The sequence below is a fragment of the Oxyura jamaicensis genome, chromosome 2 (assembly GCF_011077185.1).
Source record: "Oxyura jamaicensis isolate SHBP4307 breed ruddy duck chromosome 2, BPBGC_Ojam_1.0, whole genome shotgun sequence".
Lineage (NCBI taxonomy): Eukaryota > Metazoa > Chordata > Aves > Anseriformes > Anatidae > Oxyura > Oxyura jamaicensis.
In genome coordinates, this window is record NC_048894.1 from 95,195,176 (window position 1) to 95,213,637 (window position 18,462).

Consider the following 18,462-nt stretch of genomic DNA (forward strand, 5'->3'; position numbering starts at 1 on the left):
ATTTATTGATGAAGTTTGTAACACTTTTTCCTTCTCACCTCAGTAACCACAATCTGATTCATTTATACTCTTTCAAGAGACTGTTCCAAACATTACTTTGCATGATAACTTGAGACATCATGCTCATTTTTATGATTTTATGTGGTTTCCCCTATCTCTTTTGCATGAAAATAATTGACTTGTTCTCCTTTGTTTTCCTAGCCTAGCCTAGCTACTTCTCATCCTTCAAATACACTTTTTCTATCAGTGATGTCAGCATTCACCACCCATTTGTTGAGTTTCATACAAACACTTCTCTGCTTCTTCTTGTGCTGTATGCAGCAATTGGGAATAGCTCTTTGCAAGTACCCATAGAGCAGCTAACTCCTTCCTCACCTTGAAATGTCTCCACTAGTTCATATGGAAATGACGCCTATAAAACATCTGAGGGTATCACACAGTTTGCTGAGAACACTGTCAATCCAGCTAACCAACACTTTGTCATAGCTGTTTTTTCTCTGATTTTACTTCTAGTGTTAACAAATAAGATGAAATTATTGAAATCCTGTCACCTGTCCAGATCCCAGATTTTGGAAACACCTTCACGTAGATAAGTCTTGCATGTGCTAATCATTTGATTAGTGATTTTAAGAAGAAGAGATGTCATGCGCTCTGATGTGTTGTAGTATGGTGATGTACAGTAGATCATGCAGACAGCATTCATTAAACTGGGTACATGTTCCATCATTGTTACCTACAACAGGAAAAAATGAGGAAGTCGGTAATTCAAATTTCCTAAAAGCATAGTGGAAAACGTGACAGCTCTGGGAATATGTTTATCAGTGGATAAACATCTTTTTGACTGTAACACCTTGTTCTTGTAGACACATCATTATGAATTGGACCATCCAATTTGCTCAAGGAGCCCTAACGTACTATGTCCAACAGAAAAAAAGTGGGGAATTGGTTATGAATAAATGAGAAGGCCTTATTCCAGAGCAGATTTTCCAGAGGAAAAACAGAGGCCATACTCTTTTTGACCATGGCCTCCAGGATGTGAAAGTATTGTAGTCTGCTTTGCAGAGAAATATGCTGCCTAAGGGAAAAAAAGGCATATATTGGTACAAAAAAAAAATGGCCTGTGGAAGGAAGTACAAGAAGAAGAAAGCTAGCTGGCTTTTGCTCATTTTGCCTACATCTGTTCAGAAAAGAAACGTGGAAAGTGGAGGAAAGGCAGCAGTAATCTGTATTTTACTGAGGATACTGAACTGTAGAATGTCCCATAGAAAGGTTTCACAAAAACGCTGCAAGTCAGTGCTCATCAGTCAAATGTCACAAAAGACAGTCACTGACCTAGAAGAGGATAAAAAGGCATGGTATCTAAAAGTCAAGTCAATATGGCAGAACAGTGCATATTTGCAGAATAAAAGCAGTGGAAAATAGCACAATGGATTCAAACAGAATTCAAGCTTTGAGAATAACGCATAAAAAACTTGTAAGCAGTGGTATTATGGGTAGGTGCATGTCACAGAGACAACTGAATGTGACATTAGGTTTGAAAGGGGCTTGGAAAAACATGTATTGCTTATTTTCCCATGCCCTTCATTTATCTTCTGTAATGACAACAACTTCCCCCACAAAAAGTAGTATTATCTCTAGCTTATTCAAAATTTGTAAACTTAATTCACTAATGCCATAGCAGTTAACTTGTCCACTAATCATTAAGCATAAGATTTAAATACTGAAAGGAGGAATATATTTCTTTCATCAGAAAAAGCCTTTTCTTTCTTTTCTAAATTCCATGGTAAGTGGTTTTATGTACTACTTACAGGGGAAGCTTTGGCAAGTGGGCCAAAAAATTTATCCAGAGTATATAAATATCTGACATTGTCTTTAGCTTCATTGGCAGCAATTGTTACATTACCATCCTGAATGGAGAAAAGAAGAATAGAGTTAATACTGCTAAATTTTACAGAAAAGCTTCCTGAACTTTTACAGCGCATGCTACTACAGGACTATAATTCCAAAACTTGATGGGAGTACAATAGCATGGTTTTGATAATCCAACTTGCATTCTAGAATCATTTGGAATGGTTCTTGCAATATAAATATTTTTGTTGTTGGTTGTGGTTTTTTGTTTGTTTTGTTTTTTGGTTGTTTGTTTTGTTTTGTTTTATTAGCAGTTCTGCAGAACTGACAAGAACTGACATGCTCCTTGAAATATACCAGGGTGCTTCCATCTCAAACATCTTTTTTTAATAAGTACTTTTTAGGGCAAATGAGTTCACAACTAATGCCTGTATACATTTCTATTTATGACAAGTGGAACTCTCCAGTTCTTAGGAAGCTACATGGATGAAGAAAGGAATCTAGTTCATTTTCCTTGACTTGTGCTGGCTCTGAACAAACACTATCATCCAAATTCTATTTATAATAGAAGCATGCAAATATGTTAAGCACAACATGAAAAACTCAGCAAGATGACTCTATTTTTCTGGTCTATTTTCAAAATGGTATAATACCTTTATAAGTGTTAGAAGATTTACATTCAGGTGTTTTCAGGTGTCAGATTGCCTGTATGTGGCTTACAACTTTTTTCTGGCCTGTCCACAATTCTGACTAAGTTTAGATAACAGATATCCACTTATCTGAAGTAGCAGTTATGCTACAAGAATCCAGTTGTCAGTATTTCTACAAGCAATGTGATAAACTTTCAGACCCTGCTACTGTTGGCCTGCAGAGGGTACAACTAGAGAGACATAAAAATGTTGTATGGCTGCATTGCTTTACTTCTGCACAGCCATTCCACCCATCTTTAAGAAAGACATGTTACAGGAGCACTGACTTCCTTTCAAGTTATCTATTTACCTTCAGGATCACTGGTGTTTCAACAAAGGGAGAATAAACCACAGTATAAAAACAGCATAAACACTTGAACTGTTCTTCAGAGTTGTGTGTTCACTTCTATGTATGTAACAAATATAGTACTCTATTAATTTTAAACAATTTTTATTAAAACGTAATAATTACCAGCTCTTTCCACTGCTTTAATGTCTTTGATCTTGCTGCCTGAAGAATACTTATAATTTTCTTTACTCTTGAACTCTTGATCTCATCTAAAAGGCTTTGAAGAAGGAAACACATTTACATCTCTCTTTAGAATGAGAGTTTACATTTATTTAAATTTAAATATATATATATCTTTTTTAACCTGTTAAATGATGACATTCTTGACTTCCAGTGTTCCAGCTCTGCAGATGGACCAGTGTCACCAGCTTCTCTTCTCATTTGCTCACTCTCCACTAAAACTTGTCTGATCTGTTTGATCCAAACCATTAACGCTTCTTCAAGTTTCTCAGTGACCTCTCTGTTACTGCCTTCAAAATCAAAGAACGGGGTTGCTTCATAAGCAACAAAAAATAAGTACATTTTTTTAACTATGGAGGTGTCCTTGTCCTTGGCAAACATAGGCTGAGATTCCACGTAAATTGAGCATATTTAAATCACTGACCATCAACAGGAATAGATTAAGACTACAACAACAAGATGCACACATATACATCTTATACTTACCTACTCAGTTACTATTGCAAGTCCTTGACAATAAGAACAGTTAATAGAGGGAGTTTCTAAGGGAAAAAACAGTGATGTGGTTTGGGGACAATCATGTATCAGAGGTCCAACAATTCCATTAACTACAATGTGCATATTTTTCTGCTTGCGTTGATTAAGTAACAGCTTACTTCTCAGCATTTCTCTCTTTCTGCCATTGCAGCGTATTTCACACTAAAAGCATCACATAAAGGACACCATTATCAACAGACACAAAACCCTTATCATTTATAAGTCAGCATATTTTTTAGATTGCTCTAGCAGCTGAAAAAGTCCAGTTTACTTAGTGCATTCTATTTAAGACTTGTTAACCTTGAACTATTAAATGGGTCTAAAGAACTTTTTCAGCCATGTAACATTACCTCATCTTAAAAGCCACCAGTTCTTCTTTGGAAGCTGGTCGAATATAGGAAACTAAGCTAATATAGGGCAGAAAGGGATTGTAGAAGTCTTGACTGGTTTGGCATGATTTCACTCTGAAATTCCTTGTGGTGATAAAAAAGGGCAGAAGGCTAATGTTCAAAGAGACAACCACTCATTTCCATACATACATATATTTGTATATATACATATACATAATTTTATATAAATATGCCTTTTTTTGTCTCACAGTCCTTGGACTTAATATAGGCAAGATTTCCCCAGTATCAAAAAAAAAAAGCAAAGAGGTATACACACTAGTACTCAGCAATCACTTGGCCTGCAAACCAGGAAGAACAGAGGCCAGCATGTACACAAAGGTAAGGAACCACACAATCCTTTAAGATCTGTGAACTAAAGAACAGGGACAAGATTGATAATTTTATGATTAGACAATCATAAACTGGCAAGAATCAACAGAAAAATGTATATAGCTCTTGGAAGATGAATTAATTCTTCAAGGTAAAACGTTATGAATAGCATAACATTTGTTTTCTTAAAAACAGCATCACTGTTCTGTTTACCTTGTTGTAGGAATTACTCACCTGCAGTTATGTAGTCAGATGGGTTCTGTAAATTGCTGATATAAACATCAATATCCACTTTTGCAAGCTGAATTTTATCTTCTAGATTTTGTCTTGATGATGACAAAGTATCCACAAATCTGTCCACTGAATACAGGAAGTCTTGTATCTGGCTGTCCTTCAGACCTTCTTTCACAGCTCCCCAGTGCTGATTGTTTCACAATTTATGAATATGCAAATATATAAATAAATAAAAAGTAAAACCACAGTCACACACTTTTTTTTTTTTTAATACGAATGGGCTTTTTAATTTATTCAACAAAGATCTATCAGTACACCCTTTCAACTACACTCATCAGTACTATCAGCAAAAGTATTTTAAATTTTGCATTAATTTTTTTAGTCTGTTAGACAAGAAGAGACAAACAAGCATGAGTATCTCAAGAAATAAAAATGCTCCCCTGTTCTCACTGTCCTCAAAGTCAATTGCCACCTTTTTTTTTTCTCCCAGTCTGATTTGGCACCCTCTGAAAAGAGGTACGGAGATTCTGATCTCCTTTATTGCACCTGGGTTAGAGAAAAGAGTAGCATAAAATAATAGAATATGACACTGTCATTCTCAATAGGCACCAAGCTTTACTAAATTTTCTACTGCTGAACATGTGCCTCTAGAAGCAACAGAACCAACTCTGATGCTTTGCCAGTTCCATAAAACAACAATAACTCAAAGAAGCTGGATATCCTGGCTGCAATACAGTGCTTCCTGTCCACACTCTAGAATAAAATCATGGACTGATCTTTTGTTCTGTCAGAAGGACTTGGCAATTCTTTCAGTCAAAGTTTAATCTATTTTTAATTAAATCATCACAGTTTTGCCTTAGTATGACGGTTGTGCTATTTTCTTCTTTGTCGTGAGCATTACAGCTGTTGCTATTGCTTGAAAATAAACAGTAACTGTACGAATTTTAAACACTTAAATAAAAATCGCATGAGTCTCATAAAGGCCTGTATTAGACTTTAATATTTTTGTGTCCCCTGCTTTATGTTCATCTGATTCACAAAGGGCACTACAGCAGTCACTTGCCTTAATTCCAAATGTTCTTAAAAAAAAAAAAAAAAAAAAAAAAAAAAACATTATTTGATTACCTGTTGGGATTTAAGTGCTGGTATCATGATCTGGGATAATAAAAATTCCAGGCCCTCAAGCATATTTCCATTAGAACAATCAAATACACCAAAATTCACCTCCTTTGGGAAGAAACAAAAGTTAGCAAAGTACATGTAAATTTTCCAATATTTTTCTATTTGAGTGAAACGCAGACACATGGAACACAAATATATATAGCCCATAACTCTCTACATCCCATGAGGATATTGCCCCCCAGATACAGAATTTGAATTTGATATAAACTAAAACACAACTGGAAATTCCAAGGCTTGCAAGGAAATTTGAGTCACCAGAAAAGTCTGTCCCATATTGTGGCAATACTCCAACAAGCAGTTAAGATTAACTTGTTATCAATACATTAATTAATCTTAAGAAAATTTTATGCCTACATTTCTCTTGTAGAGGAACAGTTTCTGTGCACTGTAAGTGTCTAAAAGAAAGGATAACAAATGTATCAGGCAAGAAAAGTCACACTCAGCAGCACAGTTCTTTCCAATTCATTATTCATGGGAAGCAACAAGCATTGCCAAAGACGGGGATAGAGACAGTACTGGTGAGTGGAATTCTAATGCAGAATTTAAAACATAAATTGGAGCGAGTGAATAATTGCATATTTTCCAGTTCTATTCATTTATGAACCAGTCAGCTGTTCTGTTCCTGGCATTTTGCCTATACATCCTGAACATGGGCCATGTGCTCTCTATCACCCATACCAACTAGCTATTATGTCTCTGGGTGCATCTCTCTTAGCAAAGATCGGGTCTAATTCACAACTTCTGAACTGCAGAAACAGCACTGTTTTTCTGCCTTCATCATAATGAAGGCTTCACTGATCTGCAGGAAAGAGTACTATGTTATGCCCTGGAAGCTTCTACTCCCAACTTTTTCCCGTGCAATGATTCTGGAGTGTTTTAGGAATGGCAACTACAAATGAAATTTTGTAGGGGATTTGACATTCTTGGCTATCTTGATCAATAATTTCTCTTGAGAAATAGGGGAAAATCCATGTATTTCTGGAGATTCTCAGATCCTCTTTTCAATTGTTTCTACAAAGCTCTGTGGGATAAACAAAATTTGCCAAACAAGCCTGAGCCTGAGCTCCAAGCATCATCAGTGTGAAGACTGTCTGACTGAAAAGCATGGTTTCTGTTACCTTCTAACGGCATCTAAAAATACTGCCACATGTAAAGAATGAAGTTTGATGACAGCTACATGACAGCCCCTGCCAAAAGAAGTTGTCCACAAGAAAACCACAGAGAGAAGGCACCAAGGCAGCTAACTGAAGAGTTTGGACAACCATTCTGACAGGGACCCAACAGAAGGAGTTCAGCAGGACTGACAGGGCATGAGAACTGGAAGCCTAGAAACTACTTTTGCACCCCTGGATCAAGTATTTGTAAAAATATTGTCATAAAGCAAGTGACTGATAGGAACTGAAGTACTAATTTCCATGGCTGTGTCTGAAGAACAGACTTAATACACCTTTGGCCTGCTCAAATGCAACACATTTACCTATTAGTAACGAATAAAAAGAAAATATTTGTATAATTAAAATGAGTGCACCAATATCTTTGAGAACCTGATTCCAAGGTCAATATATTTTTTTCTTAAATATCTAGTTTTAGATGTTAGTATCTGTATACTCTTTAAGAAAAAAACCTTTGCAAGCACTTCCCAAGAACATGAGTATCTCTAAAAGCCAGAAAAGGTTGTTACAGTACTTCTACACTAGTGAAGCTATCAGGGGCAGGAAAATCTTGCTTTAGTTTCCAGGATGGTCTTTATTTTAAAAATTTTAGAAGATAGAGTTACTTAAGTGCAGCATGTCCATAATTCAGGTTCATTCATTACAAGGAAATCTCATGGTTTAAGACTTTATTGCCTATCTCCATTAAAATTTATTTTTCATGGCTGATTAATAATGAATTTTTATTAGTTTAAATCTTGTTTTTAATAATATTGCACATAGCTACTTTCCTAATCATTACATTACTTTATCACACATAACTATTCTGATGAAAAAGGACTTTCATTAAAAATACAACTAAACATTTTCATGAAAACTCTCCCCACTTCTTTTCCTGATTCCAGTAGAACTTGCTGAGTGAATAAGGGTCTAAGAAAATATTGAGTGCACTCTAAACACTGCATGATTTTTGTCTGACCTGGGAAATGTTTGATGCAGTTATAACTTTATCTGATATCCTTAAGAAAAATGCACAAGTTCCTGTAAAGTTCTGTAAAAAGCACAAAACACATACAGTTAAAAAGAATACACACACACAGTAAAACTAATTTACTCCATAACTTGCTAAAATGCTAAAAACAAAATTGTAAAAAAATATTATTCAAAAAAGATAGCGAACCATTTGTAAGATATTTAAGAATCTGTCTCTCTCAAATCAAACACTGATTTTTCTCCAGCTGATATAAGAATGTGACGAACACACTTCTGGGCAGAGCAGTCCAGTATCACAACTCTGACATGAAAATTAAGTTTACAAAAAGCTTGTGAACTAGGCTATTTCCTGTACTCCATTCCTCTCCTATTTCCTCACCAGCTGCAACAGTTGTTTGAGAGCTGTTAGATGACACAGTCCTGTCTTGTCATTTTAGTACCCATTTATGAACCTACCCATCTTATTGTCTGAGCCCACTAGCATAAATTCATTGAAGAAATATATATATTCAGCTTTCTTTAAAGTACTTTTCATTGGTATTTAGACCAGAATGGATCATTTTAAAATGGCATTTATGTCACTTGTTGTTGAAAAGAAACCAAAAGATTACTCAGAACTACTCAACCAAGTATTTTTTAATACGTATTTTCATCTCTTTTATGGGCTGAAGTAATGTAAGTTTCAAATCAGTACCATAAACAATGCTTATTTTTATTCTATAAAATAATAACTCAACTAAAAGAAATTTGAAAAGCCCTTCCAACTGATTCAGTTCACAAATTGTACACAAGAATGAATAGCCCAGTTTACAGTAAATATGATTCAATTGTATAATTTAATTTGTGATATTCATTGTTATACATTGAGCTGATCTTACACGATACCATTGTGCTAGACAGTGTCGGCATGTGCAAGCAGAACATCAAATGCTGTCTGGAAAAGAAGACAATGAAAATACATTTTTCTGCAGAAATATATCAACTTTGTCCCAGTGTTCTGTTTTTCAGTAACAAAGCTCAAAAGGAAATTTGGTGCCACTGAAGTTTAAAATCTAGTCTTCCTCAAGATATTTAGGAATAAAAAAGAAACAAGCAGTTTTTCACTTGTAGCTTTTTTTTTTCTTTTTTAATGCTTTTTATTATCATTTCAATGGTTAGCAAATGAAAACTCTTTAGGCTTCCAGTCTGCAGTCCTGACATAGTCCACAGTTGGTGAAAGTATGCTTCCAAAAATAGAAAAACTCATCCATATTTTATGATTATTTTGGGGTTTTTCATTTCTGCTAAGCTTTCACATGGCAATACCAGAGAGTAATGCTTTCATACTCTCCTGTTCTTCAGACAATTCCCTTCTGCCTTGACAAATAACAATATATGACTTGCATGATTTTGCCACGTAGTGACTTGGCAGCAGCTCATTGCTAATAAAGTGAGTGGGAGAAGGGGCCTGCTCTTTACAAAAGCTTCTCCCAGCACAGAATACTGGAGCACTTCTCAGTAGCAGCACTATAACAAGGTTATTAAGCTCCCGTTTGGATCTGTGTCCTAGTTTTGTATTAGAAACCAAGAAAAGTTTGAGGTGTGGGCCCTCTCCCTTAATGTACTCTACAGTATGCTCACAAAAAAGATTGCTTAAACTCTGGGATGATCATGGCTGACATTACTCTTTAGCATCATACTCCTCTAGTAAAAGGGAAATTTAAAATAAATAAGAAACTAAATTAGAAATCTTAAAGACTACTCTGAATACACTCCTGAATAATGCTTATGCATTACAGTAAGGAGTTTGGTATAAGTACTAGAATGGAATAAAACAATTATTAAATCTATTTTTGGAGTAATGTGCATTATATGCACAGAAATATAAAAACACTGAAGAACTGCACTTTTATATTAGAAGTGCATAACCATGGGAAAATACTTAAGCGTGGAATCAATAACAAAAATGTTGAGAAATGCAGTCATTAACAAGGGTTTATTTGACTTGCTCTCTTCTCAGATTGCAGCATGCATCAATCTCCATTTCTGTCCAGATCAGCTTTACTGGTCAATTCCACTCTCAGCTCAAGAAATGTTGGGAGATCGTGCATTATTAGAACGTGGACTTAGTACTTGAACACTATATTGCACAACCATTATGGTATTGTTGTTCTTGTTGTTTTTCATTATTTTACCTTGCAAGTGTCATGTAATGAATTTTTCAACCATACCTCGGTAGCACCCATGGTAAGAAATAACTTCTTCTGAAGCATACTGTTCGTTGACCCATCTGACCTCAAGGAAACATTCGACTTCTGCTAACAATTAAATTGTAAATAAGTTAATAAAATAAAAACTACTATTACATAGATACATTATCCTATTTGAATATATGAATTACACAAAAGCTTATTCTGAATCAATTAGTAATACCTAACCTGTGAGGTTGACTTTTTCTGGGGAATATGCTTTGCATGAATTCCACAATCCCCAGTAAACAGTTTCATAGCTCTGCTAGTTCAGAAAAAAAAAAAAAAAAAAATCAAAGAAGAATTTAAAAAAATCTTGGAAAATATAATGAAAGTGATGAAAGCGATTCTGAAGTATTTCATGGAGCAACTTCCTACATGGAAACAAACTGCGTGTCTCACAGAAAGAGTCGTGTGCCTAGTCTGCAAAGTCACAATCTAATTGAGAGCAGGATTCTGAAGGAACTCTGTCAGGTAGATCCTGCCAACAACATGGATAAATTTTGTTTTATGCCTAAGTCTTTAATCATACATCACACTGAAAAACTTTCTCTCTGAGAAGACTTACTGCCCCTGGGTCCCCCTCCCTTGAGATACCCTTCTCCACTACAACATTTTCTCTTTGAAGCAACAAAAATATTTAAGCTTGATCAAGACCTACTTCCCTCTAATTTTCTGTCACACACATAAATAGAGAAAAAAAATGTTGAAACTTGGAAGAATATAAGAGAAAATTATGTGGAAGTAGCCTGCGGGTGTCTCTCTTTCAAGTTTGACGAGAGGCTTGTTCCTAAAAAGACAAATGATTAGTTCCTGCTGGACCAAATATATGATGCATTAGTGGCGTCTCCCACATTCTAAGCCAAATCCCATCTTCTTATCCTTATGCACAGTCTGAACTGAACAACATGTACCTAAGCTGGCACAGAGGAGAGAAGAGCAGAAGTGAAGAAAGAATCTTTGAGAAATCTTGGTAAGAATATGCCTACTTTGGCTCAGGCCAAAGGTCTGCCCAGGCCAATATTTTGTCTCCAAGAATGGCCAAAAATGGCTAAGAACACGACAAGCATGTATAATAACAGTCCTAAATAATCTCCAATATGTTTGAAACCGAATGTTGACAAAGCAGACAGTTTAATAAGATCTCTTGATTCATCAGAATTAGGTGAAAGATGATAGAGATGGCATTCATAATTTCCATCAGAAACATTTAATTCTTATGCTATGCTACTTTTGCAACAATATTTTAATAAATACATGTTTTAGTGGCTAAAAAGATCAAAACAAATTAAATTTGTTTTAAACAAACAATTAAATGCAGAAACAAAATGTTTTACTTAAGCCATGCTGGGCATTCATTCCTGGCTTGTCAGTTAAGGAAAACACTTTCCAGATTTTAGTTTCATCTTGATTCAAGTCAGAAGAACATTTTCCTCCCAGAAATGTGCATATGCAGTCCCAGTGAAAGGAAAAACAGATTAAACTGTTTTGACAGCTGTTCTTTGCAAAGTCTCTGTTCTTTGCAGTCTCTAAGCAATTCCAGCAATACTGAAAAGTATAAGTTATAATGAACCTGTAATTCATTCCTGCACTTCACTGAGAATCAGGCATTATCCATCAGCTTTTCTCCCCAACAAGCCTAAAGTAACACCTTTGCTGACCAGAATATGAAGCTACTTTAATTTACAAAGGAATTTTTCACCCTTTTGAATCAGTGCTTTGTCCCTACTAGAGTTGGTGGAATTCAAACTGAAAGAAGACAAAATGATTCTTACACAATTGCTAGAATACTTATTTTAGCTAATCTTCTAAAACTCAGAATGTTGGGGATACTTTGCCTCACTTATCTGTATCATTTTTGAAAAATGGATTATTAAATTATTTGGCCATTTTTTTAAGTTCCTGTGATGGTTTCGCTCGGGTGGGTGACTAAGCTCCACCACAACCGCTCTCTCACTCCCCCTCCTCAAAGAGGAACAGGGAGAAAATATGATGAAAGGGGCTCAAGAGTTGAGATAAGGACGAGGAGATCACGCAGTAATTATTGTGATGGGCAAAACAGACTCAGCATAGGGAGATAGTAAGATTTATTGCCTATTAAGAACGAGCTAGAGAAGTGAGAAACAAAGGAAAGAAACCAAAAGCACCTTCCCCCCCCATCCACCCTCTTCCACCTCCTCCCCCCGAGCGGCGCAGGGGAATGGGGGAATGGGGGCTATGGTCAGTCTATAGAAATTCTTCTCTGCCGCTCCTTCTTGGTCACTCTTGTCCCCTCTGCTGTGGGGTCCCACCCACGGGATGCAGTCCTTGCTGAACTGATCCAGCGTGGGCTTCCCACAGGCAGCAGCTCTTCAAGAACTGTTCCAGATATGGGTCCGTACCATGGGGTCCATCCCTCGGGAGCAAACTGCTCCAACCTGGGTCCCCCATGGGCAGCAGCTCCTGCCAGGTCACCTGCTCCTGCGTGGTCTCCTCTCCATGGGCTGCAGGTCCGGCCCAGAATCTGCTCCGGCAGGGGTCTTCCACAGGCCGCAGTCTCCGTCGGTGCAGGGCCACCTGCTCCACCGTGGTCTCCTCCACAGCTGCAGTGTGGAACCCTGCTCCACCGTGGTACTCCATGGGCTGCAGGGGGACATCCTGCTTCACCATGGTCCTCACCACAGGCCGCAGGGGACTTCTGCTCCGGCGCCTGGAGCACCTCTCCCCCTCCTTCTTCACTGACCTTGGCGCCTGCAAGGCTGTTCCTCACTCCTCTCACTCTCCCAGCTGCTGTGTGGCGCAGTGTGTTTTTTTTCCCTGTCTTAAATCTGCTCTCACAGAGGCACAAACAACATCACTTATTGGCTCAGTTCTGGTCGGCAGTGGGGCCCTTACCAAACATGGGGCAGCTTCTAGATCCTTCTCACAGAAGCCACCCCTATGGCCCCCTGCTACCAAAACCTTGTCACATAAACCCACTACAGTTCCATTTTGTGAAAATAAGAACAGTATCAAACCAGACCACAGGGCATTCTCTTGTTTCCACCTAAGCCAAGATGGCAGTATCTAAACAATGAGATCCAGGTTCTTTTCCATTTTCTTTGGCATAAAGAACAAAAAAGTCACTTCTAAGATTTTCTGAATTTTGCAACCATCACATGAATAAATAAATAAATAAATAAATAAACATGGATTTTGCAAAAACAATCAAAAAACGTACCTGCAAGACATCTTGGTAAAAGAAGAGTAACTTTTTAAGTCCACTAGAGGCAAAGAATTGTTCTATAAGTTGAAACTAAAAATAAAATTATAATGGTAGTTAGTTGTGAAGCAGTTTCAAAAGACTGGAAATTTTGGAAAGGTATTTAAGAACAATCATTTAGTAATAATTAATATTTACCTTGTCATCAGAAATAATGGCCTCCTCCACTTGCTGCTCACTTAAGCCCATCCCGTCTGCCAATCTTGATATCAAATACTTGTGTCGTTCATCTATCTGCGCTCTTCTCTCCTCTCTGATGACTTTTGCTTGCTTGGCTAATTCCTTCCTAGTTTCACTGGAAAGTACTATACTTTTCTTACCAGTTGTCTAGAAAATAAAAGTTTGTGATGGATTATTTTTTCCCATAGTTGTTTTATATTGCATTTAAGGACTGTATTTTTTATTGTTGATCTTTAAGGTGTTTTCATAACTATGTCATGTGGAACATAAAAAATTACATCAAAGGAATCGAGAGGATAAATAAAAATCACTAACAACTAACTTGTTAGGCTGGAATAGCTTCTCAGTATAAAGCTGCTACAAGAGAAACTTCAGATCAGGACCTCAGAATCAGATCAAGATCTTGGCATTATAATGGCCCTAAAATTCAAATCTCAGTTTTATGAGTCCAGCTTCCAAACTAAATGTGCATATTCCAGATGTGGGATCACTCCCACTTCTATACTGTCAGCATTTTAACATACAGTATCAAGTTATTACCTCAACGGAAAAAAAAATCAGTCACTACTGAAACAAATATAAAAATGAGGTTTAATATGCAGGTCATATATTGGTAGTAGCAAAGTGGCAAAGCAGGAAATTTATGTAGACAAGCGATTTTTTTAAATCTTCATGACAGTGTGAACAAGACTAGATACGGTAAACAACAGTTTTTAAGTCAACAGTTAATCTTCAGAAGCTATACAAATAAAAGTAAAGATTTGGGTTAAAGAATCACCACACTGAGCATTCCCCTCCGTACACAGTTCCCGCTGAGTACCTGGGATGTCTGGAGTGTCTCTGTAATTCACAATTTTTATTGGAGAAAAGCAGTGAGAAACTACATCGTCTTTCCAGTGTGCTAAACTAAGAACTGTAATTGAGTAATCCTGATACACCCTCGGTCTCCTTTGGCTCCTAACAACTGGTTTTACCCCAGATTCTGGATGTTCTGCAACACTCCTCTCCCTCACTGCATCTCTTTGAGACCTGGAGACACCAAAACTGTCCAAATATCTGTAGCTGTTTGTCAGTGCCATTCCAACGTATCTAAAAGCCACATTTTTCTGATTCTCAATTCATTTTTCTCTCATGTCATATGTTAGAATCATTCTTCATGTCTGGCTCCCATGCAAACAGCTAGGTCTCTTGTTTTGTGTATGCCTTTCCTGATGCAGTATTCAGTTTCTCCCTCCTTCAAGACAAATGTCATGCAGCAAAGGCCAAAAAACTCCCACGTTACACGACATAAAATTATTAGAGATAACATGTAGCTATAAAATATATATGCTTATAGTTTTTAAATCTCTAAAACATTACAGAAATACAGTTTTTACTCTCTCTCTGATGGCAATTTCTTTTTTATGTCTTAGTAAGGATACTAGATACCAAGTACCGAATACAATTTCTTCTGGGCTGTTTTTCTAAGTGCGTTGGATGACTGAACATGATTTAATAGCATCTTTATTAGCATCAGCGGTGGAGGCGGAATACAGTATTATGGCGTTGTTGCAGGAAAAAAAAAAAAAAAAAAAAAAAGCACCACTGTTTTTTCATTGTTTTTTATAACATCTTCCACCTCCGATTCATAACTTAGGGGAGAAACACATTTTGGATACTGCATAAAATAAACTAACATTTGTGCCCAGACCATGATTTGATCCAAAAAGAATATATGTTTTCATCACCTTAATTATTTTAGTCAAATAAGCATGCTCAGAGTTCTAGATGGATTGGACTCAACCACCTGCACAAATTAAGCCACCTCATTTAAAGTGCCATGAGATATTCCCATGAGATGGTGCAGATGTGGCATTATGCAGTATTGGTTAAGCATGCTTAACCAAAATTAATTTTCATTTTGGCAAAGAAGAGGAATTAACAAATGAATGATTAAAAACTCCACAAAGCAAAACCCCAACAACACACATTGTGAGCAGATAAAGTAAATGGCCTAACACTGTATACACTTTTGAGTGGTTCACTGTTCTTTTTTCTTGTAGTTAACAGAGATTGATGAAGCCAGAACCCTCCAGTATCAGGCCAAACTTTGTCAATGACAACTTCAAGAACAACCTGTACAGAAGAAAAGTTAACAGACAAAAGGCAGCTGAATCACCACCTATTTTAAAATCAAAACACTTGCCGGAAGAACAGCAGTGAAAGGTGATCCTGTGACAGCAGATCCTAGCTCAGTGCTCCTTGTCTTCAGAACCCCTCGTCTACGATGCTTACTTTCTGTGTCTAGTAACAAGAAGAAGTGACAAGTTATACTTATTCTGGTATATGCACAAGAAATGCATTTACAAGCTGTGCAACGATGTCACCACGCTGTCTTAGTATCTGCTGGCTAACTTCTACTCAGGCTGGGGAAAACAAGACATCAAAGGAACATTAGAAAACCTGTGTGTCTACAGAAATCCTTAGAATCTGTTAGGGGTAAAAGATATCTTCTAATAGCATTTATCTGAAGATCAATTGCAAAGAATCCCTGCTGACAGCAGTAGAGGTTAAAACAAACAAACAAACAAAAAGCAACAATTTATGGTACTAGTATGAAGAAATCAGTTCTGGAAAAGTCACAGGTTGAAATACTATCACTTTTCACACCTAATATTCTCATCCAGTTAATTTTCCTCTGTTACTCATTTATCTAAATTCAGATTGTGAGTCACATGCAACTCTGGCAAACTTGCTACCTGCAGACTTTTTAACAACTTGTACATGTGAATATCTGAAGAATAAAGATTAATAATATTTGCAATAAAAATAAGACAATAGTATTTGCAATAAAAATAAGACATATGTTATTAGTATAACCATATTCTGCTGATTTCTTAAGCCTCTTTAGGATCTTTTGAAGATCTTTAAGTTATTTAATCAAAAACTTAGCATATACATTTGTTTTTCCTAAAAATGATTATTTGTATACTTAAAGTTCTTTTAGTAAGAAGTACAGATATTAATGTTTTCTTGATACTAAGTTATCTGATACTAACTTATCTTCAGCCAGCCACCCTTTTTTTTTTTTTTTTTTTTTTTTTTGGTCTAGTTCTCTATCTTATATTGTTTCTTCATAGTGAAGAAAACGTAGACAATATCCACTGTGCTCACTTCAGGTAACAATTTCACTGTAGGTTATCAGCATGGTTAGGCATTTGAATGCTGACTACTCCCAAACACCTTCTTCTCCTTCAAGTGCCAGGATTTGCTTGTTTAACACTTCCTCACATTTTGAGGTGAGGCTGACAGGCATGTAGTTCCCCAGTCCTCTTTCTTGCTGTTCTTGGAAACAGGAGTGGCATTTGTTTTCCTCAGGCACCTCTCCCAGGTGCCATGGCCGTTTAAAGGTAATTGAGAGTGGCCTCTCAAGGACATCAGCCAGCTCCCTCAGCACTTGTGGGTACATCCCATCAGGGCCTGTGGACTTAATACGTCCAGTTTGCTTAAGTATTCCCTGACCTGGTGGAAGAGGGTGAGGTTACAGAGCACTCAAGCACTGGACATAGGTAGGATCATGGACCATGATGTGATGTACCCGCAAATGCTGAGGGGCTGGCTGATGTCTTTGAGAGGCCATGCTCAATAACCTTTGAACTAACTATTTAATCTATTAACACTGTTAATATTTTCCAGAAAAGAGATACCATATTATATGCCATACTATATACTGTACTATAGAGTAATATTCATTTTAATTCTGGAAAAATTGTAATCACATTACTATGATTCAACACTAGGAAAGGTGTTAAGGGATTTGAGCAGCACTATGCCTGGTGCTGTAAATATATTTATAAACATATACGTATGTATTTATTTAGATGTAGATATTTATTTATAAAGCTGAAAATTTCAGGTTGCAACCGCTCCACTGGCACATTCAGAACAGCGTGTTCCCACTCAGCATATGTGAACACCTGCTATACGTTTAAGCACTCAACTTAATTAGTTTCTCACCTTGTTCTTCGATTTTTTTTCCCCTAGAAAGTCACTCTGAAGTACTTACCATTATTTTCTCCCTTACCTTTTTTTATAGCAATGAGAGGCGGAGAGAGGTCGATGTCAGCTTTGGAAGAAAGTTGCATTCCGCCAAGTTGCTCTGACTCCGGCTGTGTGGAGCGATCCGGGGAGGACCTAGGCTGGGCTCTCCCCCCTAGCTCAGTCTCATCTCCCCCAGCCTCCTCCATCTCCACCACCACCCCAAAATCGACTTAAATCGACACAAAATGACCGCGCAGCGGGATGTTGTCCCCAACCACCCCCGCGGGCAGTGCTGTTAGCCCTGTTTTAGCATCAGCGACAGATTAGCCAGGAAAACAAAACAAAGCAAAGCAAGAAATAAAAAGAAGACGGCCGAGGACCGCTCCTGATCCCAAGGGGGATTTCAAGCCCGCAGCCTCCCGGGCCCGGCGCAGCGGGCAGGTGCCATGGCAACCCCTACACAAACCCAGCAGAGGAGACTCCTCGCTCTTCCCTGTCTCCCCCTGCAGCCGCCAGCGAGCTGCTGGTTTCGTTTCACATTTCTCTGCAGTTTACAGAAACTGCTTAGTTTTACTACAGAAATCGCATAAGGCCCCCAGGCAAGGAGCACGGCGCTGGGGGGTGACGGCTGTTAGCGATGAAAAGCGACTGGGGGCTTTCCCGAACAGTGTTTTTATTTATTTATTTACGTGTTTAGTGTTTATGACAGATTTTGGTGACAGTTTAGCGTTTATGACTGATTTCGGTGACAGTTTATGACTCATTTACCGACAGCAGCCTCAGACCCGAGACGCTGACTCTCAGGATGGACGAGGGCAACGGCACCCCCCACCCCCCCTCCACCTCACGGGACCGCGCATGCGCGCCTCCCGCTCCCGGCGACAGGTGAAGGCGCGCAGCGCGCACGCGCC

The 18,462-nt window shown here is 37.7% G+C and overlaps 1 protein-coding gene across 5 annotated transcripts in view; it reads right to left on the reverse strand.

The window, feature by feature from the left end:
* The window catches only part of LOC118161925 (dynein heavy chain 5, axonemal-like), a 147,846-nt gene extending 129,947 nt beyond the window's left edge, over nucleotides 1-17,899 (reverse strand). For 3 of the 5 annotated variants that reach the window (XM_035317702.1, XM_035317703.1, XM_035317700.1), the window contains exons 1-12: nucleotides 17,595-17,899; nucleotides 15,717-15,814; nucleotides 13,490-13,678; nucleotides 13,310-13,384; nucleotides 10,093-10,179; nucleotides 7,869-7,940; nucleotides 5,682-5,783; nucleotides 4,557-4,743; nucleotides 3,191-3,356; nucleotides 3,010-3,103; nucleotides 1,809-1,907; nucleotides 552-733 (exon numbers count right to left, since the gene is read on the reverse strand). In XM_035317702.1, the coding sequence (XP_035173593.1) occupies nucleotides 552-733; nucleotides 1,809-1,907; nucleotides 3,010-3,103; nucleotides 3,191-3,356; nucleotides 4,557-4,743; nucleotides 5,682-5,783; nucleotides 7,869-7,940; nucleotides 10,093-10,179; nucleotides 13,310-13,384; nucleotides 13,490-13,678; nucleotides 15,717-15,814; nucleotides 17,595-17,757 (1,514 nt within the window). In that variant the 5' untranslated portion in view covers nucleotides 17,758-17,899. Of the gene's footprint in view, nucleotides 1-551; nucleotides 734-1,804; nucleotides 1,908-3,009; nucleotides 3,104-3,190; nucleotides 3,357-4,556; nucleotides 4,744-5,681; nucleotides 5,784-7,868; nucleotides 7,941-10,092; nucleotides 10,180-13,309; nucleotides 13,385-13,489; nucleotides 13,679-15,716; nucleotides 15,815-17,594 lie in introns of all 5 variants that reach the window. The other 2 variants (XM_035317701.1, XM_035317699.1) reach the window with 2 other exon arrangements.
* Between the last annotated feature and the right edge of the window lie 563 nt (nucleotides 17,900-18,462).